We start from the raw sequence: 23,325 nt of genomic DNA, 5'->3' as shown, positions 1-23,325 counted from the left end.
CAGGGGGGGCTGGAGGGAGACTGTCATTTAGCCAGGATCATTAACTGTAACTTTAAGTTTAAATTGATTTTTAAAAGATGTATAGTTTTTTACCAATTTAAGGCTAATTAGGACTAGATAGTGACTACAGAATGGAAATTGTCTGTTTATGGCTGGGTGAAGTCTTAATTTTATGTTAGGATTTAAGCAGAGAATTCACCGTGCACCATAAAGCTGTTCCTGTCGTCTCTGTCCTTCCTCCTAGGACCTGAAGCCTAGTAATCTAGCTGTGAATGAGGACTGTGAGCTGAAGGTAAGGCGAAGAGACGGTGGGAAATAGTTGTTTCACTTTGTAATTACGGGTTTGATAAACCAGGCACATTTATACAGGGAATGGTTGGTTATATAAGCCATAACTTTTTATCTGGAAAGTCATTTTGTCCTCAAGAATATCAAACTTTGATATTTAAACCATTGATTTAGTAAGCTTTCGTTTTTGTGTGTGTTTTTTTTAATATATTTTTATTGATTTTAGAGAGGGAGAAAGATAGAAACATCAATGATGAGAATCATTGATTGGCTGCCTCCTGCATGCCCCACACCAGGGATTGAGCTAGCAACCCAGTATGTGCCTTGATTGGAAATCGAACCGCGACCTCCTGGTAAATAAGTCAATGCTCAACCACAGAGCCACACCAGCCTGGCAGCTTTAGTTTTAAATGACATTGAAGGTGGCGTCGGGTATCTTGTTTTCATTCTAAAAGTTAAATTTGAAATTTAGTATATTAGTTATAATAAAGGAAAATTATAGTCTGAATATCAAGTAAGCAGTCCTGAAGAGATAATTATTAGATTAAATTGAAAAAATGGCAGAAGCCTTTTCATTCAAAATAGTTCAAATAAGATAAATAAATTATCTATAAAGAACAAGCAGCTCTGGAATTTTTTTGTTTCATTTCTTTTTTTAATATATATTTTTTAATTTTTCAATTAAAGTTGAATACAGTATTATATTAGTTTCAGGTTTCATTTCATCTTTTACTCAAATTTTTAAAACATAATTTACATACAGTAAAATGCATCGTTTTAAGTGTACATTTGACAAATTTATATATCCATGTAACCACCAACTCAGTTATGATAAAGAACATTTCTATCACCTCAGAAAGTTCTCTGTGCCCCTTCCTAGCTGATCCTCACCCCTCTGCTCCTAATCCTGGCCACAGACAATGGCCGACCTGCTTTCTGGCACTACAGGAAGATTTATCTTTTCTGGAGCTTAATGCAAATAGAATCATACAGGATTTGTGTGTGTATGTCTGATTTTTGCTTAGTATAATATTTTTGAGATTAATTTGTAGTGCGTGTTTCAATAGTTCATTCCTTTTTTTTTTATCACTGAGTAGTATCCATTTTATGAATATACCACAATTTGTTTATCCATCCATCCATCCGTCAGTGGACATTTGTTTCAGTTCTAGTTTGGGGCTATGTAAAGCTGCTATGAACATTCATGTGTTAGCTTTTGTGTGAACGTTTCTTTTCATTGCTCTTGGGTAAATACCTAGCAGTGGTATTCTCATTTTGCTTTTTGTAATTTCATTTTTCAAAGTACTTGCTGTGTTTCTCATGCATTCTAAATATAGACCGGGATATATGTTTATGAAAGTACTATTTTGTTCTCCCTTTTTATAGGATTTTTTTCATCTTGCTTTACAAGTCTTAGGAGGTTGACTCTTTCAGCACCTGATTTCTCTTCTTTCCCTTAGATCTTGGATTTCGGCCTGGCTCGACACACAGATGATGAAATGACAGGCTATGTGGCCACCAGGTGGTACAGGGCTCCTGAGATCATGCTAAACTGGATGCATTACAACCAGACAGGTATTGCTTACATTGGTTATTTAAGGCCTATTAATGCCATCTTGGGTTTATTTGGGATTCTCAGAAGTAGAGATAGTGGGAATAGGAGGAAACATCTTTTCTTCCCTCAGTGATCCTTTTAAAGTCCACAAATAGGAAATATTTCAGTAGCTCAGATAAAGTGGGATTTTTAATACACAGTTTTCAAATCTTGTGATTTAACAATTGAGTTTTTATTTATTTAGATTTTCAGCTTATTCTCTGAGTATTTCTACCTGAAGACAATGGTTAGTAATCTTAGCCTCTCAATATTGGGAGAATCTACGATTTCTACCAAGAAGAAACTTTTGCTCCTTTGTACACAGCTTATTTCTCTTGCCGTAATTATGTCTGGCCTTATCCTACCTATGAAGCCCTTTACTGGGGTGCAGGTCTTAATAAACTTACTTATTTCTGTAAAAAGGAGTATGATTGTTTAAACCAGATGCCTTAAATATTCGTGTGTTTCGCCCTTAGTTACAGTTTCATTGGGAGCCAAGTATGATAATAGTGACATTGTATACACTGTTACTTCTCTTTAACTTTCCAGTTGACATTTGGTCGGTGGGATGCATAATGGCCGAGCTGCTGACTGGAAGAACATTGTTTCCTGGTACAGACCGTATCCTTTGAAAGTTTGGGTTCTTGTTTTTTAATTGTATCCCAGTGTCTGTGGTAGTATATGGCTTTTACCTGTCTCTAGGGAAGGTTCTCAGATACTTGCTTTTATAGTCCAGATATGCACATGAGATCTGCCCCTTGGCAAGAAGAGGCTTCCGTTTACTTTTGTGAGTTGGAAAAATTCCTCATCAGCTGGAAAACCCTTTAAAGCTTTCATATGTCATCATTTTGCAGTGAGTTTAAGATTATATTCGTATTCAGCGACCTGAGGGTAATAGTCTGCTTGTACAAACACAAATACCCAATTTATAAATTAGGGGTGTCTCTTTATGTTTGGTTTACATATTAAAAAGGCTTTCCCCCTTTTTTTTGGTCTCTGTAATGATATACCTACTTGTTATGTTTGTTTAACAACAAATAATAAAAGAAGAAGTAGTAAGGTCACCCTGTTGTGGGCCTTTTTTTTTTTTCAACACAACTTAATTTTTATCCCAGATAGGCGTCAAACCTTAATTCACTTCCAGGCTTACTGTCTAGTTTGTGATTTATCATGGCCTCTTTATTTTAGCCCTTTCCTGTCTGCTTCACGGTTTAGTATTAGCATCAAAATGTGCTTTGTTGGAACTCCCATTGGTTCCACGGGGTGAAGATGTTTGTGAGAAAGAATGTTGAAATAATATTTTTAGAAATTAGGGTGGAAGATGTTTGTAAACTTCATGGGACTAGCCTTCAGGGCGATAGGTGGCCTCCAGAGGCGTGCATTCACCAGCTTCGGTCACCTGTGACCTGGAAGCAGTTTGTCCCCTCACCTATGCCAGCTGTGGTTTATAAACCAGAGTGTCAGTTTACTTGCGTAGAGTTTGGGATATGCTTCTATGGTGACCGATGTTCATGTTATCTGTCCACATGTTCTAACTGTCTCCTTCCAGAGGAAATATACTTTCCTGGTGACCCTCGGGGAAGCTGTATTTTCCTGGGTCTCACTGGATCGATAGGGCTCAGCCTCCTTCACTTTAGTTCACTTACGGCTCCTCATCTCCAGATTTGAAGTTAGTTTAATACCTGTGTTTCTCCTTTGTCTGTGCTTCATTCACCTTGTATCTGTTTCTTAGAAATTTGGGGTCAACATTATAGCCCGAGCTAATTGGGGAACATTTGTATTTCTCCTTTTCCTCAGGTGCACAGCTCAGAGTCCCGCCCTGAAGTCTGTCCTCCAAGCACAGTGCTCTAATGCTGTCCTCTGCTCACCTCTCCCCTTCCTCCCCTCTCTCTGTCTCTCCATCTACCTTCAGGAGACACTGACACCTGCACGCACACCGGCAGGGGAGAGAGAGCACTGTTCTGGAGTCAGACTTCTGGGTTTCCCTGGGAGCTCTTTGACTCCAGCTGGGTGACTTTGGGCCGTTGCCCTTTTTCTGTCTCTCGGGTTCCTGAACTATAAAATGCTGGTAATAGTACATACCAGTACCTCACACGGTGCTAACTGCTTAGCACAGAGCCTGCCAGGAAACATTAGCCGTCTTCTTCATTAATGATCATTGGGAAACAGTTTCTCCCTTTATCTTTGCACTCTGTTGTCTACCTATGAATCACTAAAGCAAGACTTTTTGCTTTATTTAAATTTATGGCAGGTAGTAAAGGATGGATCCGCTTGGCAGGCTGCTAATAGAAAGGTTTCTAAGCAGTTGTGGCCTGTGGCTCACCTTGGAGACGCTGCCTACTCCCTGATGCTCGGCCCTTTAGAATGCTGACTTGCAGCTTCTCAGACTTCTAAGACTCCTTCCCTTGTGTGCATACTTCTTCCCTCCTCTGAACTTTAGACAGAAAACCTAGCATTCAAACTCTTTACTAGGTGAGTCTTTTTTTAATACATGTGAATTTATTTCACAATTCTTATGTTAGTAATGCACTGTTTTCTACTTGGCTCTTTTTGAGGCAGATCAAATTCAGAAGATTTGTATTTGTAACATACATCACTCCCTTCTTGTCAGTTGCGTCTCTGGATGTAGCTTTGGTTGCCTGACAAGGAGAGAGGGAAGTGTTTTCTGTTATTTTTTTCTTGCATGAAGTGTACAGTCGCTTCTGTTCTAGCACAGTGGTTCTTAGCGCCCCTTGTGAATACTTTGGGGAGCTTTACAAACCTCCCGAGGCCTGGGCACCCTGCAGACTCCACTTCGTTGGTGTGGTGAGTGCCCAGGCCTTGCAAGAGTGAAGTCCCGCTTGATTCTTGTGTGCAGCTAGTGTTGAGTACGTCTTGCATTTGGAACTGGTGGTTTTAGCTTTAGATAAGAACTAAGTATTACTGTGGTGTTGCAAATGTTTTGTATCTTCCTTTCCAGTGTGGTGATTGGTAGCCATCAGCCACATCTGGCTAGTGAGCGCTTAAAACGTGACTAGTGTGACTGAGGACCTAAATTAAAAATATATTTGTAGTAAAATGTATTAACATAAAAATTTACCAATTACACTTTTTTTGTGGTAAAAATAAGCATAACATAAAATTTACTATCATGACCATTTTTTAGTATACAATGCAGTGGTGCTAATTATACTCACAAAGTTATGTAAGTATCACCACTCTCTAATTCCAGAACACATCATCACACCAAACAGAAACTCTGTACCCATTTCTCCCTCTCGAAGCCTTTGGTTACCTCACTTCTAGTTTCCATCTTTATGAATTTGCTTATTCTAGGTATTTCATATAAGTGGAATCCACACTGTATCTGTCCTTTTGTGTTTGGATTATTTCACTTGGCATGTTTTCAAGTTTCATCCAGTTCTAGACTATATAGAAATTTGTTCCATTTTATGGCTAAATACTAGTCCATTATATGTATACTAGAGGCTCAGTGCACAGATTCGTGCACCGGTGGGGTCCCTTGACCTGGCTTGCAGGGATCGGGCCGAAACCGGCCCTCTGACATCCCCCAAGGGGTCCCGGATTCTGAGAGGGTGCAGGCCAGGCTGTGGGACCCCACCAGTGCACAATCGGGGCCGGGGAGGGATTGAGGGAGGGTTCTAGGGTGTGTCTGGCCCTTCTCGCCCAGTCCTCATCAGGGCCAGCCAGCTGGGGAGGGACCATGGGAGGTTGGCCAGCCAGGGAGGGACCGCAGAAGGGTTCCCGGGTGTGTCCAGCCCGTCTCAATCCCAAATCCCAATCAGTCCGACCCCAGCAGCAAGCTAACCTACCGGTTGGAGCGTCTGCCCCCTGGTGGTCAGTGACGTCATAGCAACTGGTCGAACGAATGATTGGACACTTAGAATATGAGGCTTTTATTATATAGGAGATCACATTTTGTTTAATCCATTCATCTGTTCATAGGCACAGGTGGTTTCTACCCTTTCGGCTATTGTGAATGGTACTGCAATGAACATTGGCGTGCAAGTACCTGTTTGAGTCCCCACTTTTACTTCTTTTGGGTATATACCTAGGAATGGACTTGTTGGGTCATATGGTAATTCTGTGTTTAGTTTTTTTAGGAACTGCCAAACTGTTTTCCACAGCAGCTGCACTATTTTATAGCCCACCAGTGATGTATGAACAATTTCTCCACATCTTATCTTCACCAATACTCAATTATATCTTTTTCCTTCTCTCTCTCTCTCTCTCTCTCTCTCTCTCTCTCTCTCTCTCTCTCTTTCTCCCTCCCTTCCTTACTAGTATAGTCATCCCAGTAGGTATGAAGTGTTATCTCTATGTGGTTTTGATTTGCATTTCCCTAATGACTAATAATGTTGAGTAGTTTCTCCTGTGTTTACTGTCCATTTGTGTGTATATATATCTTTTTTGAGAAATATACTAGTATATCCAATCCTTTACCCATTTTTTAATTGGGTTGTCTTTTTGATGTTGAATTTTAGGAGTTCTTTATATATTCTGAATAGTAAACCGTCATTAGATATATGATTTGCTAATATTTTCTCCCATTCTGTGGACTGTCCAGTTTATTTATTTTTAATCCTCACCTGAGGATCTGTTTGTTGATTTTGAGAGAGAGAGAGACAGAGAGACAGAAACATCGTATCTATTAGTTGCCTCCCATATTCACCCCAACCGACCAGGGATCAAACCCGCAACCTTTTGGTGCATGGGGATGACGCTGCAGCCAACTGAGCCACGCCAGCCAGGGCTATTCACTTTCTCAATATTGTCCTTTGATGCAGAGAAGTTTTCATTTTGATAAAGCCACAATTTATCTATTTTTTTCTTTTGTTGCTCATGTTTTTAGTGCCATTTTTTTATGACCAGATTTAAGGTCATGAAGATTTACTATTTTCTTCTAAGAGTTTTAGGGGTTTATCTGTTATACTTGGGTCTTGGGTCCATGTTGAGTTAATTTTCTATATGACGTGAGGTTAGGGGTCCAATTTTATCTTTTGCAAGTGGAAATTCAGTTGTTCCCAGCACCATTTGTTGAAGAGACTATCCTTTCCCCCATTGAATGGGCTTGGCATGCCTGTCAATGATCAATTTTATGCTATTGGTCTGTATATTATCTTTATAGCAGTACCATACTGTTTTGATTACTGTAGTTTTACAGTAAGCTTTAAAATCAGGAAGTGTAAGCCATTCAACCTTGTTCTGATTTTTAAGACTTTTCTTTTCTTTTTTTTTTTTTGGCTCTTTGGGCTTCCTTATAATTCTATATGAATGTGAGGGTGTGTTTTTCCATTTCTGCAAAAAAAGCTGTTGCAATTTTTATAGAGATTGCATTGAATTTTTAGATCACTTTGGGTAATATTGACATCTTAACAATATTAAGTATTCTTTTCCAGGAACAGGTGAGGTCTTTCCATTTATGTAGATCTTTAATTTCTTTCAGTGATTTTTATAATTTCCCCCCCTTTTTTTTTTCTCTCTCTCAGATGTTTCTTTCTAATGAACTGACCATTACATTTCCTAAGTTCTGAAATGGCCAGCAGACCATAGAAAGACATTTCTTTAGGCTCCTGCTTGAAACCAGCAGCTTCAGCAAACTGCTGGCCTTGACTCAGGGCCAATGTGTTTTATAATTTTAGTGGACAAATCTTCCACCTCCTTGGTTAAATTTAATCTTAGGTATTTTATTCTTTTAGATGCTATTGCACATGAATGCTTTATTTCCTTTTCACGTTCGTCATTGTTGGTATATAGAAACACAACGGATTTTTGTTTGTTGCTCTTGTAACTTGCCGTTTTGCTGTTTGTTTATTAGCTCTAGTAGCGTTCTTGTGGATGCTTCAGTATCTTCCGTGTCATCTGTGAAGAGATAGTTTTACTTTCTTCAATTCCATTTTACATGCCTTTTCCCCCTCTTATCAACTGGCTCTGGCTAGAACTTCCAAATATAGTATTGAATAGCAGTGGTGAAAGTGGGCATCCTTGTCCTCTTCTTATCTTAGCGGGAAAACTTTTAGTCTTTCACCACTGAGTATGATTTTAGCTGTGCATTTTTCAGGAATGCTTTTCTTCATGTCAAGGAAGCGTCTATTCATAGTTTTTTATTTGTGGTGTTTTGTTTTGTTTTTTTGTAATCCTCACCCTAGGAAATGTTTTACTGATTTTAGAGAGAGGGGAAAGAGGAGAGAGAGAAACATCGACGTGTGATCGCTTGCCTCCTGTGCGCATCCTCCCACCCCCTTACCCTTTCACCTCCACCGGGGATTGAACTAGAAACCTAGGTATGTGCCCTGACTGGGAATCGAACCAGTGGCCTTTTGGTGTTGGGGACAATGCTCCAACGAACCGAGCCACACTGGCCAGGGCTATTTATAATTTTATGAGTGTTTTTATCTGATCTGAATTTTAAATTTCATTAGACTTTATTTAGATCACATTTAAGTTTAACCACATGATATTACTGGTATTGTATTGTATTGTGCAGTTTTAGATCTCTGCAAATCTTTCCATTTCACCTTTTCATTTTTTTGTGATCAGTCTTTTTCTTGAGAGATTCCTTTGGTACTGGTTGTTGAAATAATCTCTGGAGTTCTCTTTAAGATAAAAGAATTATTAATTTTTGTCTTAAAGCTCATTGCATATTGCTAGGTCAGAAATTATTCTCATTTGTGACTTTGCAGAACCCTTCCAACTAACTCAAAATAGAATTATAATTTTCTTTAAAGAATGAAGCCCTTCCTTATTCGTCTAGTTGACTGGGTACATCAAGTGGACACAGCTGACAGTACTTTACTCTAGAAGAAAGTGAGGATCCAGAATGTCTCTTCAAGTATAGTATAGTTAGAAAATGTTGTTACTGACCCTTGAGTCTGCAGCCTGAGGAAGGAGAAAATGAGATTCATAGCCCTGTTACACATCACATACTGCGTTCTCTTCCAGGGGCACAGCCTAGGTTTACTGCTGTTTTCCTTCCCTAGGTGAATTTCCCATGTGTGAAACTTTATTCTCCTTTTTGTATTTAATAGAAATGGTTCCCTTATGACACTAACTGGAGGGTAATGGGCCGTTGAGTTACTGCACTTGCCATCAGCTTGCCCTGCTCCATGTGATTTTCCCTAGTGTATTAAATTTACTCCTTACTCTGTTCATTCATCTCTTGTTTCAGACACTTTATGAAATACTTCAGACATAAAAAAGACAATGAATAAATAGCCCAGCCAGCATGGCTCAGTGGTTAAGCGTCAACCTATGAACCAAAAGGTCATTGGTTCGATTCCCAGTCAGGGCACATGCCTGGGTTGTGGGCTCGATCCCTGGGGGCATGCATGAGGCTTGATCCATGATTCTCTCTCATCATTGATGTTTCTATCTCTCTTTCCCTCTCCCTTCCTCTCTGAAATCAATAAAAATAGATATTATTAAATAAAGGAATTTTCTTTGTATAACAGTGAAACAACTATTTTGTTGACCAAGAAGAGAATGAATCAAGTTGCCTAGGGCTCATTTTGGCCCATCCTGTCTGTCACCATGAGCATTTCCCACTCTCCAAAGACCAATGTTCTAACTTTGCCCCATACAGACTGTTTTTTTTTATTGAAAACTGCTGCTCACAAGCAGTAGTGGTTGCAGGTAGGCCCTGCAACTAGTTCTGTTATTCATCTTCAACTCTTCAATCTGTGGAGGTTTCTAGAAAATGCCTAGCACACTTAGAACTGACTAAACATCCTTCTTACTTTCCCTCTAGTTCCCCCATTAGCCTTAGGTTTTTCCCTCACCTAGTCCTTCTAGTTTCCTTTCACTTTTGTTACAAAGGACCTAAAGAGTAATCATAGGCTGAAGTCATATTTGTATCTCTTTATGTTTTAGGAAGTATCAGGAAATTTATGGCTTAAATTTTGACAAATGTGGTCATTATAATTAAAATATATTTTTAACTAACAGTAAAAATAACACCGGTTGGGGGAGGGGGGATTAAACCTATTAAGAAGGATGGCTTGCTATGGAAATAACTGTCATATGTGGTAAATCTTGCTTTGCTTTGCTTATATAGCTACTTGAAGCTCCTTCTGGCCTTAACTGCCTGGACACATTGTAGTGGCCTTACAGTGGCTGGTACTGCTGAAGACTGACCTGTGTTTCAGTGGACTTGCCAGCCCTTGGAGAACCTATGGTGATGTCCTTTGAGGTTTGCATGCTTTGACTTCCTTCACGCAAGTGCTTTTAGCTGCTAAGTAGATTGTTTTGGCATTGTGTGTCTACTAATCTCCTAAGTATTGACTGTCATGCTCCACCAGCTCTCTCTGTCCATAGCCCTCACGCACTCATGCGCAGTGTTTGTATCTCTTTATGGTGAACACTTCAGATGGAACGTTTGAGAACTTGTTAGGCCCCACGTTAGGTGATGCGATTTTTCTTGATTATTTTTCTGTGTTTAGACTTTATACAGAGTCTGGTTCTTCTAGATTTTGAGGGCAAGGCAGAGGGGTGGCACTGCGTTGAAAGGTGTAGTATAGGAAATGTTTTCCAGTCTGCCCATATTTACTGGCCTGCTTTGTGGAAGGTGCTGGGATAAGATGGTACCTGTCCCCCAAACCGGATGGTCAGACCCAGTAGAAGGTGAGTTACAGGCATTATTTGAACAAATTTTCACTCTCTGATTATAAAACAAGACAGAGTGACTTTAAAAATACTATATTAGAGATATTACTAAGTTAACGAGAAGAAGCAGGGATTCATTTGAAGTCCAGATAACCAGGAAGACTTCGTGGCAGAGTTATTTGAGCAGGGCTTTGAAGAGTAAGAGAAAAAAGGCTTGGTAGGAGGGGAGAATGGAGGGTAGTCCTGTTTGTGACTTGGGTAAATAGGAAGTTGAAAGCTTAGACGTGCCTGGAACATTTGTTGTGAATTGAAGCATTGGGTGCATTAAGGAATAGTAGTTTGAGGCAGAGTCAGAAGAGAAGCCTCATGCCAAGTCAGGGAGGCCATGAATGTGAGGCGAGGAACTGGGAGAAGGACACGGCCCCGCCTCGTTGCTGCAGTGAGCCTCCAGTGTGTGGAGTGAAGTGAGGGCGTTGAGAAACCCACACCCAGGAGTCTTCTGTCTCCTCGGGAGCTTGAAGCTGCCTCGTTCTCACTAGTCAGAAGTCTCCGAAACAAGACACCCAATCTCAGCGTTACTTCCAGAGGTTAGTTTTGATGAATTTATCATAAAACTACCTGTTTGAGAGCTGAGGGAGTCTAGTGGGTTTTTTTCATATGCAATATATTTTATCTTTTGGGATAGCGGCCTAAGTTAAATTTACTTCTGACGAGTTTGAGCAAACTAAATGAATGCAAACTGAATCATTTTCCATGAGCAGAAAAGATTCTGTATTCTATTGTTACATAATTTGATTACTTTAGAGCAAGATGGTATGCATTCTTTTTTCTGCTCTGTCTTCATCAATGTATGCTTTAAAAATTTTCCCATAAACTAAGCAATAAGTACTGAACATTTAACCTCCAGAACACATTAACTTCTGCCATTTGCAGATGACAGAATTCTCTATTCTTAATTCAGAAGTAACTTGTGTAAGTGGATTTGTTTATAATTTCTAGAAATAAGTTTTTTGGGTCTAGGATGGGGTTCTGCAAACCTTTTCTTAAAGGGCCAGGTAGTAAATATTTTAGACTTTGGGGACCATATGGCTTCTGTTGTGTCCAGTGAAAGCAGTCATAGACAGTACATAAATGGACAGGCAAGGCTCTGTTCCAATAAAATGTCATTTTCAAATCAGGCAGCAGGTTGGGGTTTGCTGACCCCTGTCTAGAATTTACTTCCACGTTAAGCCAATTTCATGTCTGGGGAAGAGAAAAAACCCACAAAAAACAGGGCAAAATGCCAGTGATATTATTGCATAAGTAATTCCTGTAACTTAGGCAACAACTATGACTTGCAGAAGCCATTATTTTTAAGTTACATTGTATTGCCTTTTTACCATAACCATAAGAAGGAGTATTTCCTTCCTCCTTCTCTCCATCCTGTTATACCTTCTCTGCAAATATTTTGAGTGCCCAGAGGCAGCAGATGTTAGGCTGAGCACTGGAGATAAGTGGTGGGCAGGCGGAGTGGCCCCTTCCCCCAGAAAGCTGCAGATCAGTAGAGGTGGCAGGCAGTGAGCAAATAGTGGTTAAAGATTGTGGTGAGCACTATGGTGTTTTCAAGCATCATGCTGACACAGATAATGGAAGTGGGGGCTTCTTTATAGAGTATTGGGGAGGCCTCTCTGGGGAGGGGAAGTTTAAGCTGAGACTGAAGTTGAGAAGGACCTAATCAAGCAAAACCTGCAGGGATCAGAGGTAGTCATCCTCCCGTCCTGTCCCCTCGAATGTCAGTTAGACATGGGTAAACTCAAATTTTCAGAGATTATTAAAAGCTGTTTTATAAGATTCTATCCCCCTCCTTTTAACTTTCTTTTCAGGCAAGGCTGAAAGCAGTAAGAACAAATGGGAGTTTTTGTCTTCTCATTAATATGTGCACATACATTCTGAGGGCACTTGAAGACTTGGCTACCAGAACAGAGGTTTGGCACTGTGGCCTATTATTTAGAACTTTGGGGATATGTGAGGTTTTTTCATGTTTTTATAAGGTTAAAACCTCATCGGTCCTGCTTCGTTACGGCACTCCTGGAGGTCATCCAGGTGCAGTGTGGGAGTGAGGCCTTCTGCTGGCTGTCACCTGTCACCTGTCTGCCTGCTGTGGCCAGGCAGAGGCATTCCAGAGGGAAGTTCAGTGGTTAGGCTCTGGGATCTGCACAGGCCCTGCCACATTACAAGCTCCTAGGTCAGGCCTCGGGGGGATAGTTACAGGGGGGCTGCTCTACCCTGGCTCCTGAGCTCTGCTGCTTTGTTCTGTAGCACTCTGCTTACCACTGCTCTTGGCTTAACTGGCTACTGATGTTTTGATGGAAGGTGAAGAGGTAGGTGTGGACTGAGCATCTGGACGGAGGAAGCTCTCGTGTTTTGCCTGCTGTCTCTGAGCTCAGTACCCGGCTTCAGTCGCTTCGCTTTACTAATGGATGTGGACGATGCACAAGGTGAATGTCCGTGGGGTGTGGTAGCATTTTGAATCCTTGTACAGGAGGGCATGTCCTACTTGAAGTGACCGTCCTGCAGAAGCCTTACTAGACGATTCACCATTTGGGCTTGGTTTTTCATTTTTGTCATTGGGGTATTTTGTTTGTTTTTGTTTTGTTTTGTTTTATTTGTTGTTTGTTTTTCATTTTTATTTTGTCCCAACATTTTCCTTTATAGTCCACCTTTAGATATTGATCAGTTGAAGCTCATTTTAAGACTCGTTGGAACCCCAGGGGCTGAGCTTTTGAAGAAAATCTCCTCAGAGTCTGTGAGTTGATGCTTTGATTGTAATTATCTGCCCTGTTGGGAGTCTGCAACTTGCCTTCCATCTGTACCTTGACTCGGGTGTGTTTCTAAGCATGTGTGCCTTTGTGTGCCGACTTCTGGATGAGGGTGTGTGTGTGTGTGTGTGTGTGTGTGTGTGTGTGTACACTTGCACACATACACACACACCCTCCTGGTCACATGCATGAGTGTGCTTTTTTTTCTATCTGGGTATGCATTAGATCACAGGGCCTGTATTGGGCAGTGGTATCCTAGTGGTAGTAAATGAGATTTGAAATTCTAATTCATTCCCAGACGGTAGTGGAAAATTTATGTCTCTGTTTCAGCCCTGACTTTCTCGTTCTCAGAGGTTTCACATGTAGTCAAGGGCTCTTTTCACTTTTGGGTTGGTGTTTGTTCTCAGATCATGTGGTTCACCATGGATGAGTCTACCATCAGCACTAGAAGAAGAAAATGTACATTGCACGTTATTGCCCTTTTCCAGAAGCTCCTTGCTTTCTATTGGTTTAGAATAGACCACCTGCACACCTGTGTAAAGCACCAGTTCCTCTCTACCCAGTCCCCAGACCAGCAGAGGTTGCACCCCACTACTGATGCCTCAGAGCCACAGGAGTAGGCGTGTAAATCCTTCCTCCCACAGCCTGACATTGTAATTACAAATTTTAATGACCCGATAAGAAGCTTTGGGCAGTGATTTCCTGCTGTTGGGCAGGAGATTTGAGCGAAATAGTGAAAGCCCAGCCTGTCTCCCTCTTCCCTCTGTCTGCTGCCTGGCAGTGGATAGAAGGGGAAAGGCTGCAGTGGTGCCTTCCTGGGTTCTCCTCCTAGCATTTCTGACTGAAGTGGTCCCTTCGCCCAGTTGGGAAGATGGCTGGGTAGCTTGCACAGGTGAGTTCAAACGGTTCGTCATCCCTCTGTCAAAATACAGACTGTTGTCATCTGGCATGTGTTTGGTACATTCCTTAAAAGGACCACAAAGCCCAGGGTATTTGTGAATTTCCACTCTGACCATATGTAAGCGAATGTACCGGCCCTATCTTATTTTGTTTTATTTACTTATTTGGTGCGATGAAGCAAAAGCACAGAAAGACTATGACTTGCTTGAGTCATGCACTAGGTCACTTGGCAGAGCTGAGCGTAGATCCCAGATGCTCTGAGAACGTGAGCTGAACCTGAATCTCACGTGACTGCACATTGTGTGAAAGTCACTGTCAGAGTCGCTGACCACACTGTCAGCCCAGGGGAGTGTTTTCTTCTGCTTTATGAGATGCAGAAGCTGTATTGGAGCCAATCAGAAAACATACAAGGAGATGTTTAGAGAGGACACGTGCTTTTTTGTTTTAAATGCGTTTGCTTAGAAAGATTGGCTGGTAGAGAGGACATGAGGGAGGGGAGTGGGGTTGAGAAGAAGTTGGGTTTATTAATGAGCAGAGCTAATGAGACTAAGATAGCAGATTCATGCCACCTGGGGTGGCTACCACAGCTCCTGCTCAGTCCCCTCCCACTCCTACCCATCCGCCCAGAGATATGTGCCATTAGTCACAAGATTTTCTAAAACAAAAGGTATGGGTAAAATAGTATTTCCTATTATTAAGCCACCATTTATTCAAGTGCCTGACCTAATATTGAAATGTCTTTATTTTTGGTGAAATAAAACACATAATATATTACAAAGCTCTGAAGTTGGGCATAATAAAATTGGGTACCAGCATACAGAATTTACTCAAATAATATTGTACTTAGTTTAGGAATAAGGTGGTTTGGTTTTTTTCTCTACATAATTATGGTGAGTGGATAAAAGTAGTTTAAACATTCAGAAGGGTAGGCAAGATTAATTTGATGTTTAGTGATATTGCCCAAGTGCCAATTTATTTTAAAAGCACGTGATGTGTGGAACACGTTATATGAAAATAACAAAGCCAGGTGAGTAAAATTAAAGATTTTAAAAGTTAATAATTCATTATTGAAGGAATATCGTAAACAGAAAGGCAGTAGCTATTTTCGTTACTCCTGAAAAGTAGGGAAATAGTGTAGAAATTGAGTCAGTAAAGAAGAGGACATTCTTAGTAAGAGAACGCAGTAACAGGGCTGGTTGAGAACAAGTCAGGATGTGCCCTGAGAGAAGGGATAAATTGGCCCTGATGGATGGCTAAGGAGATAAGCTTCTTTTGGTTGGTGACCCAGTACATATAGCAATTAGTGAAACAACGAAAATCCTATTTAAAAAAAAGCCAAAAGAGCCGTTTCACTGACTCATTCTCACACCTGTCCCTAGAAATTTATTTTTTCTAACTCCTGACAAGAAGCAGGTATAATAGCCTTTTTGGCTAAAGAAGGCAAACCAGAAAATGTACAGGACAAGTACATGGTGGGGCAAATGTAGGTGCACAGTGTGAGTACATGAAACACAGTTTACTCTTGTTTATTAATCATTGTATTGTTCTCCATACGGACAACTGTACACCTGTGTTTGCCCCTCCCTGAATTATTCATAGGAAAGAAGAGAGAGGTGGCAGGATTTTAACATTTTAAAACCCAACTGGCATTCTATTGCTGGTTTACTTACTGACCCCCTTTTGTTATTTCTCTTGGCATGCAGTGTACTGCTTGTTATGTCATTTCTTTAGAGGTAAATCTAAACTTTGTGTGAGAATGTTAAGAGACCTTCATCCCACCTTTAGAATATGCTGGCACATAAAAGGCAGGGTAGAACCAGCTCTTTTCTGATGGCCAGCCTTACAGGTGTTTGTGGTAGTCTGACCACTAGGGAAATGGAGTTCAGGGAGTGAGCTAAAGCAGAAAAATTACTGAGAGAAGCCACAAAGAAGTGAAATCGCTTGACCAGGGTGCTTATGAAGATGATGCTACAGCCGAAGGAGGGCGTGAATAGTTAACAAGAAAGGGAGTATGACAAGGTTTTTATTGAATTGTGTTGAGGATTTTAAAAATCCCATCACTTCTGTTTAACAGGAACACATGGTAAATAAACAGTCCTCCTAATATTTTCGAAGAGGGGAATTGTGTTAAAATTGATGGCACAGCTAAGAGGAGTACAGCCTATGTATGTGCTTGTTTATAGTTCTGCCTTTGTCGAGTAATTGCAGTGTTCTGCAAACATCGTCCCAGCTGTGTGTTAGCTGAGGTCAGTCTGGTCACCGGTTAAAACGACTGGGAGAAATCACTGTTGTGCAGGCTGGGACTTCTGTGACGGACAGCAGCCTGGAACTTCTCTTTTGTCTTTACCATTAGCTTCTAACTTACCCATGTTCCCTTTCTTCACTTACCTGTGTGTTTGTGGCATGTATTTTAAATGTACCACTGCTAATGTCTCTGAAACTTGGCATTGCTTATCAACCCGACACCCGCCCATGTCTCATATTGGAGGGGTGGAGATCACCAGAGCCTGTGCCTCAAAATTTAACCTCTTCCTTAAATGGGCACACTGGGTATATTCTTCTGAACTGAATTGAGTCAACATTTTTTAATCATCTCCATTGACCCACAAGTAAACGGGTTTTAGCCATCAGTACTTGGAGTAGTTCTCTGGCTGGCATCCTGGATCAAAGGGCATCTCTTTCCAGGAATCTTGAAATATATAATGTTAAAGATGATGCTAAAACCACAGAAATTTGTCCTTATCTGCACGGCCAGCCACTGGCTACATGCCTGATAAGTCTCGTGCCGTTCACGGAATCATGCTTCAATATGCAGCCTTGGGCTCTGGCTTGGGGTGGGTGGGATTGGTGGGGAGTAGGTTTTCTATTTATTTGGGGGTGGCTATTGACCTTTAAAACTTGAGTTGAAAGTTATTCTTTGCACTATATGTTTGACAATGCCCTTGACTAGGCATCTAAGATATTAACCAGCTTCAGCAGATTATGCGTCTGACGGGGACACCCCCTGCTTATCTCATTAACAGGATGCCAAGCCATGAGGTGAGAACAATAGCCTGCACAGGGAATGCCCCTATTTGATTGCCACTGTATAACCAGCACACTTGTACTGTCACTGAATGCTTGCATGTGCCTTGCGGCCACTGAGGTACCAGTGCCTGTGTGCTGCTGCAGGATGTTGATAGTTGGGATAAATTCTCATCCAATCCTGTGGACTGAGAATACAAGTTATAGACTTACATGTAGAAATGATGTTACTTTTCTACTTGGGTTTTGTGAATTTAGTGCTCAAGAGGCTGTTTTGTCTTCCGGGTTCTGTGCTGTGGTGAGGGCATGCTGCCATCTGATGACTTTCAGCTGCAGCTATGGTTACTGAAGGCATTAGCATACTTCCCTAGTCATCAGTTTTTTAATGACCAAAGAGGGTTCTTCATTTAAAAAACACTAATACCCAACCACTAATAAGTACTACGTTCAAAAGAATACACAAGTAATCCTATCTAATAATAGACAAGCATGGTAATTGACCACACCTTCGCTACACCTCCCATTGGCTAGTCAGAGCGATATGCAAATTAACCACCAACAGAGATGGCGGCTACTTTGGATACTGCAGGCAGGGTGGGACAGCGCCATCCCGCCTGCCCCTCCACCATCCGGGCCTGCTATATGCGACCCGGGGTGGCAGGCATCCCGTGTGCAACCCAACCCGGGGCGGCCGGGCGGTGCAGCAGCGATCGACTGCCCCGCCTGGCCACCATCCGGGCATCCCGTGTGCAACCCCACCCGGGGCGGCCAGGCGGGGCAGCAGTGATCGGCTGGCCCGCCCGGGCGTCCCCTGTTCGACCTGACCCGGGCGGCTGGGCAGGGCAGCAAAGGCTTGAAGGCGGCTCCGGCCGGAGTGAAGGCCTGGGTCCTGGGTGCCAGAGGAAAACCGGTGCCGGCAGCCAGGGGAAGGGAAAGCCTGTTGCACGAATCTTTTCGTGCAACAGTCCTCTAGTATAGAATAAATGTGAATACCTACGTAGGGTGAGGTGCCTTTTTTACAATTCTTAACTATTTAGTCTAACTGTAGTCCTGTCATCAGAGATGGTTGGGGCACTTTTTTCTAAGGTGCCCTCACTTTCTGGGAGCCGGCTTGGCATCACAGAGGCCCTCCTCTTCAGCTACACGCAGCTCATCTTTGTCTGCATTTGTCTTGTTAGAGGGATGACTGTTCTCTACAGGAGACAGGCCTCTCTGCCCTCTGGTCCCTTCAGCCTCTTTCTGTGTGCTCAGGAGGAAGGGACTACAGCAGGGTTCCTCAAACTTTTTAAACAGGGGGCCAGTTCACTGTCCCTTAGACTGTTGGAGGGCCGGACTATAGTTTAAAAAAAAAACTATGAACAAATTCCTATGCACACTGCACATATCTTATTTTGAAGTAAAAAAACAAAACGGGAACAAATACAATATTTGTATTTGCATGTGGCCCACAGGCTGTAGTTTGAGGACCCCTGGACTACAGCCATGCAGGTATTCAGTCCCTAGAACTTGCTTTTCGAATCAGAAAGACCCTCAGCTGCTTTTCAAAGCAGGTCTTGCCAGCTCACTGCACATGTATTGAGAAGGTAAAGTTGCCCTAGCAGCCAGAACTTTTTCTAACCTTGTGTGTACACGTGTGTGTGTGCGGCGTGCACCCACATACATGAGTACCTTTATGTTGAGAAATTGTGAGGAGGTGGTTAAAATCGATTCAAAGAAGTTTTATCTCAACTGCGCAGATTGTGGGATTTATTCATTGAAACAGGGAAGGTAATTGATGTAGTTTAACACCTAATATCTGATGCCCGAATTTATAAGTTACATTTGCATTTTATGTGGTTATTCTCAAGACCAGTTTTTGGTTTTGCCTTGATTAGAGCTGTCAGTCCTTGAAAGAATTTGGCACCTTACATTCCCTAGAATGTAGCTCAGCAGTTGGGCAGTTGGCACATCCTTAGGACATGAGAGCAGACTTCCCTCCTAAAGGCAGCCATGGTACAGCCAGTGTCGCTGAGCTCCCACTCGGAACCCAGTGCTGTGCTGAGGAGGCGCTGGTTCGCATCACCCGCCTCGCTCCCGCACTAGGAGGTAGGCACTGGGACTGATCCCTTTTTGATAGCTGAAGAACTCAAGACTTAAAGATAATAAGTAACTTGCTCAACAGGTTCAAGTCAAGATTCAAATTCAAGCCTGTTCCAGCCCAGGGACCAAATATAGAACAACCTATTGGTAATATAAATGCTGTTTGTGTCAGAAATATAGTTTGAAGCTCTTTTATGAGTTTTCTCTTGCTTGAGTAGCATAATAACCATATGATGTAGACAAGCCACAAACAAGCACCGAATATTAATATTTTGCAGATGAGACTTGAGACATGCCCAAGGAGATGTAGCTTATAAGTGGCAGGGGGAGGATTTCTTGCCTGGGCCCTGTAATTTATAATCTGCTATTCTTTATTGCTCTCATTGGTTTAGTATTTTTAACATGTGTTCGAGCCTCTTTGGATATACTAAACTTACGTTTACTTGTTACCAAGATTGCTCGGTCACAAGGTTTAATATTTATGCTCTGGGTGTGCTAAGAGCATCCACTGAGACCAGCACCATCGGAAGACTGCCAGTCCTGGACTTCCATTAGGATGCCAGTTCCTACGCCAGTTTTAGCTTTTAGGGAGGCTGTCTCAGAAAGGGCTGCTTCTTAGATATCTTGGCCTCACTTTTTAAAAAAATATATATTTTATTGATTTTTTACAGAGAGTAAGGGAGAGGGATAGAGAGTTAGAAACATTGATGAGAGCCGAAACCGGTTTGGCTCAGTGGATAGAGCGTCGGCCTGCGGACTGAAAGGTCCCAGGTTTGATTCCCGTCAAGGGCATGTACCTGGGTTGCGGGCACATCCCCAGTGGGAGATGTGCAGGAGGCAGCTGATCGATGTTTCTAACTCTCTGTTCCTCTCCCTTTCTCTCTGTAAAAAATCAATAAAATATATTTTTTAAAAAAAGAAAGAAAGAAACATTGATGAGAGAAAAGCATCAATCAACTGCCTCCTGCACATCCCCTACTGGGGATGTGCCCACAACCAAGGTACATGCCCTTGACCAGAATCGAACCTGGGACCCTTGAGTCCGCAGGCCGATGCTGTATCCACTGAGCCAAACCGGCTAGGGCTTGGCCTCATTTTTTTTTACTTCTGATCAGAAAGCTAATGAAAGGGAACTTGATTAGTTAGCATTATCGTCCACTTGAAATATAACTGAGATATAGCAGGGATATAAGTAAGGTAGTGAACATAAATAAAGAAGTTTAGGACAGCACTAAGAGAGAAGTCGCTAATAACTACCCAAGACAGTCATGAACATTGGAGCTAGCGGACTTTGTCAGCTAACGCTTCTTCCTGGTCAGGCCCGAGACTCTCTGAGGGCAGTAACATCATTGAACAAAAAGCCATTTTGAAAACCCTTTGTTTTTGCAGGCAAGAAACTACATTCAGTCTTTGACCCAGATGCCGAAGATGAACTTTGCAAATGTGTTTATTGGTGCCAACCCCTTGGGTAAGTTGACTGTATCCTCATGTCATGGATATGAAATTGGCTATGACAAAGTTAGGGATTTGAAGTCTGTGACTTGCTCACAGGTGCTGTCGTTTCTTACCCAGGCTGAGGGGAAGAGCAGCTGGCACAGACAGTGTTGTGGGCCCCAGCGCTCCCCGCTGTGTGCCCTGCTCACTTGTACCCTCAGGTGCTGCAGGTCTGTCATCCTCCCGTATTTCCCTTCCCCTCTTCTGCTCCTCAGAGACAGCCATTCTCACTGGAGCTAATTTGCTGCCTCGGGCTTTAAGGAATGGCCCCATATTCCTGCCACCACCACTTCCAGGACCATTAGCAAAGGGACATGACTAGCAGCTGCGGGATGTATACTGCCCTGGCTAAAGAAGGAGCTGCCTTAGTCCCCAAAGCTGGGGCCGATGTGTGCTTCAGTGGCCCCTGAAGGTGGCCTCATCTGAGGCTCTAGCACCCTGACTCGGGGTGCAGTAGACAGTGGCGAACGCAGAGAGCTCAGACCAGAGGGGAGCAGGGAGAGCCTATGATGGTGGTGTAATCAACCTTCTCACTTTTCTCAAGAGTGTATGGTGGGTCAGCCTGCTCAACAGTCCCAGCAGCTGTGCCTCAGGGTCGCGAGGACTCTTCAGAGGTTGGAGTGAGACTGAGAGGTTTTACCTTTTAAATATCCCATCATCACAGTTGACTGCAGTCTTAATGTCACTGTGGTCATTCTCAAAGTCGCACAGGTACTCTCACTCTGAAGTGTTGGGCGATCGCTGGTGAGTTCATGTCCATCCTGGAGGTGGAGGGTTCCTCAGGTCTCAGCTGGTCACACTTGCTTCCAGGAACAAATCCACAGACTCTTCGGGGGGTGTGCAAAATTCTTGGGCTGGTTTAGGTTGGCATCTGCCCTGCTGTGCTCTCATTGGCTGTGTCTGACATATTTGAGCTGTATTGTCTAGTTCAGGGATCTGTGAGACGCTCTCTGAGTTGTAAGTACTCCAAGAATTTGGGAGATGATGTTGTATGCTGGTAGCTTTCTTGTCTGTCATTCTGTTCTGGGTGTTTTTTCATCACATCGGCTCATGTTTCAGACGTGGCAGTGCTTACTTTGACTTCCTGTTTGCTGACTCCCATGTGTTTATTCATTTTTCTGGGGGACAAGGGGGTAGGTGTGTGACCAGCAGCTTATTTAGGTCACCTACATCTGATAGGTGTCCCCTTCTCTGGAATCAAAACGTGTAAAGGACTAGATACCGCGTAGCACTGCAGACTGCAGGCGAGGTGCGTGGGGGCGTTAGGCCATCTGTGCTCGCACTGCCGTTCTGGGAACCTCAGCCCGATGCCCTGCCAGGCGCTGATGCCATACAGTCTCTTCTTGCAAACGTCTGAGAACATGGTGTTACTGACCAGGAATCTGTGCCCAGCTGTTGGCTGAGCAGGAATGTAAATATTGACACCTGTTATGTCAGTCACTGACTTCCTGTTTCACGTTACCCTCCAAACACAAAACTGAAACTGCCCTTAGATGTAGTGTGTGTGTTTGTATCTGCCCAGAACTAAGAGGACCCTCTTTCTTACCCCGATTGTGTTCCTTGTCAGGGGCTTGTTTGCAGGACATGGTACCCTTTACCCTCGGGGTGGCAAAGACCATATGCTTCAAACAACAGCTGATGCCGTTTATTTTTTCTAAGAAGAGAAGGACATATATCCAGGCATTTCTCCCAAGGCTTTAAGTGTAAACTGAGCCTGAATCAACACTTAAGTATTCACCTTGTTTTCTGTCTCTTGAAACCAAATTCTTTGGTTTCTCTGGAAGGCTACAGAATGGGGTCTTTTACCCCCTGGGTGTACCCAGCAGTAACCTCTTCAGGAACCTGTTCTCTCCCCACCCCTTCGCAGTGAAGGGACTGTCAGTAATTTGCAAAGCCTCGGAAGCCTGGTTTCACAGGTGGTGTCTGTGCTCATGCAGTGTTTGTCCTGCATCCTCTGAAACTCAGCACACCCTCATTTGACAGAGTTAGAAAATCACCTTTTTGTGACCCTACTGAAGTAACTGCTGTGAAGAAAAATCAGGGGATGCTGGAAGCCTTAAGTGAAAGGGCCTAAGGCTGTTCATGTGGTTTCAAAGTACCCGCAGATCACTTGCTTAGGGCAAAAAAGAAACAACCCAATTGACCAAATTTAGCATCATTCATAACGGACAAATGGCCTTACTGCTCCTTCAAGTCCACATTCTTACCAAAAATGCTTAACCCACTTCTTACCTAATTGTTAGATCTAACATGGTTTTCAGGGGAATCACAGGGGGTAGGAGAAAACAAGGGTGTAGATTCATGATGAACATTCGCAGGACAACCGGGCTGTCTGAATAGGAAAAGGGAAAATTAGTTTCTCTAACTAGATCTAAGATAATAGGTAAGATATTTTGAGAAACTAAAGAAACCCAATCAAATGCAGTGTGTGGCCCTTAATTGGTCCTGGTTTGAACAAGGTGGGTGTAAAAGACAATGATGGGATAATCAGAGAAATTCTAACTTGAACTGGATGTTAGATATTTGGGAATTACATATTTGTCAGAT

General features: G+C 42.5%; 1 protein-coding gene and 1 non-coding gene across 4 annotated transcripts in view; one reads left to right on the top strand and one right to left on the bottom strand.

Annotated features, from left to right (window-relative positions):
- Positions 1-23,325, top strand: part of MAPK14 (mitogen-activated protein kinase 14) — a 70,265-nt gene that overhangs the window by 42,425 nt on the left and 4,515 nt on the right. For 2 of the 3 annotated variants that reach the window (XM_036317449.1, XM_036317451.1), the window contains exons 6-10: positions 245-292; positions 1,749-1,863; positions 2,432-2,503; positions 13,189-13,268; positions 20,674-20,752. In XM_036317449.1, the coding sequence (XP_036173342.1) occupies positions 245-292; positions 1,749-1,863; positions 2,432-2,503; positions 13,189-13,268; positions 20,674-20,752 (394 nt within the window). Of the gene's footprint in view, positions 1-244; positions 293-1,748; positions 1,864-2,431; positions 2,504-13,188; positions 13,269-17,140; positions 17,221-20,673; positions 20,753-23,325 lie in introns of all 3 variants that reach the window. The other variant, XM_036317450.1, reaches the window with a different exon arrangement.
- Positions 7,370-7,506, bottom strand: LOC118660874. Its single transcript, XR_004969068.1, has one exon. It is a non-coding gene; the product is annotated as a small nucleolar RNA SNORA2/SNORA34 family (small nucleolar RNA).

Source organism: Myotis myotis, unplaced genomic scaffold (genome assembly GCF_014108235.1).
Source record: "Myotis myotis isolate mMyoMyo1 unplaced genomic scaffold, mMyoMyo1.p scaffold_m19_p_7, whole genome shotgun sequence".
Classification (NCBI taxonomy): Eukaryota; Metazoa; Chordata; class Mammalia; order Chiroptera; family Vespertilionidae; genus Myotis; species Myotis myotis.
Note: the sequence above shows the minus strand (reverse complement) of the source record. Positions and strands in the feature narration are given on the sequence as shown.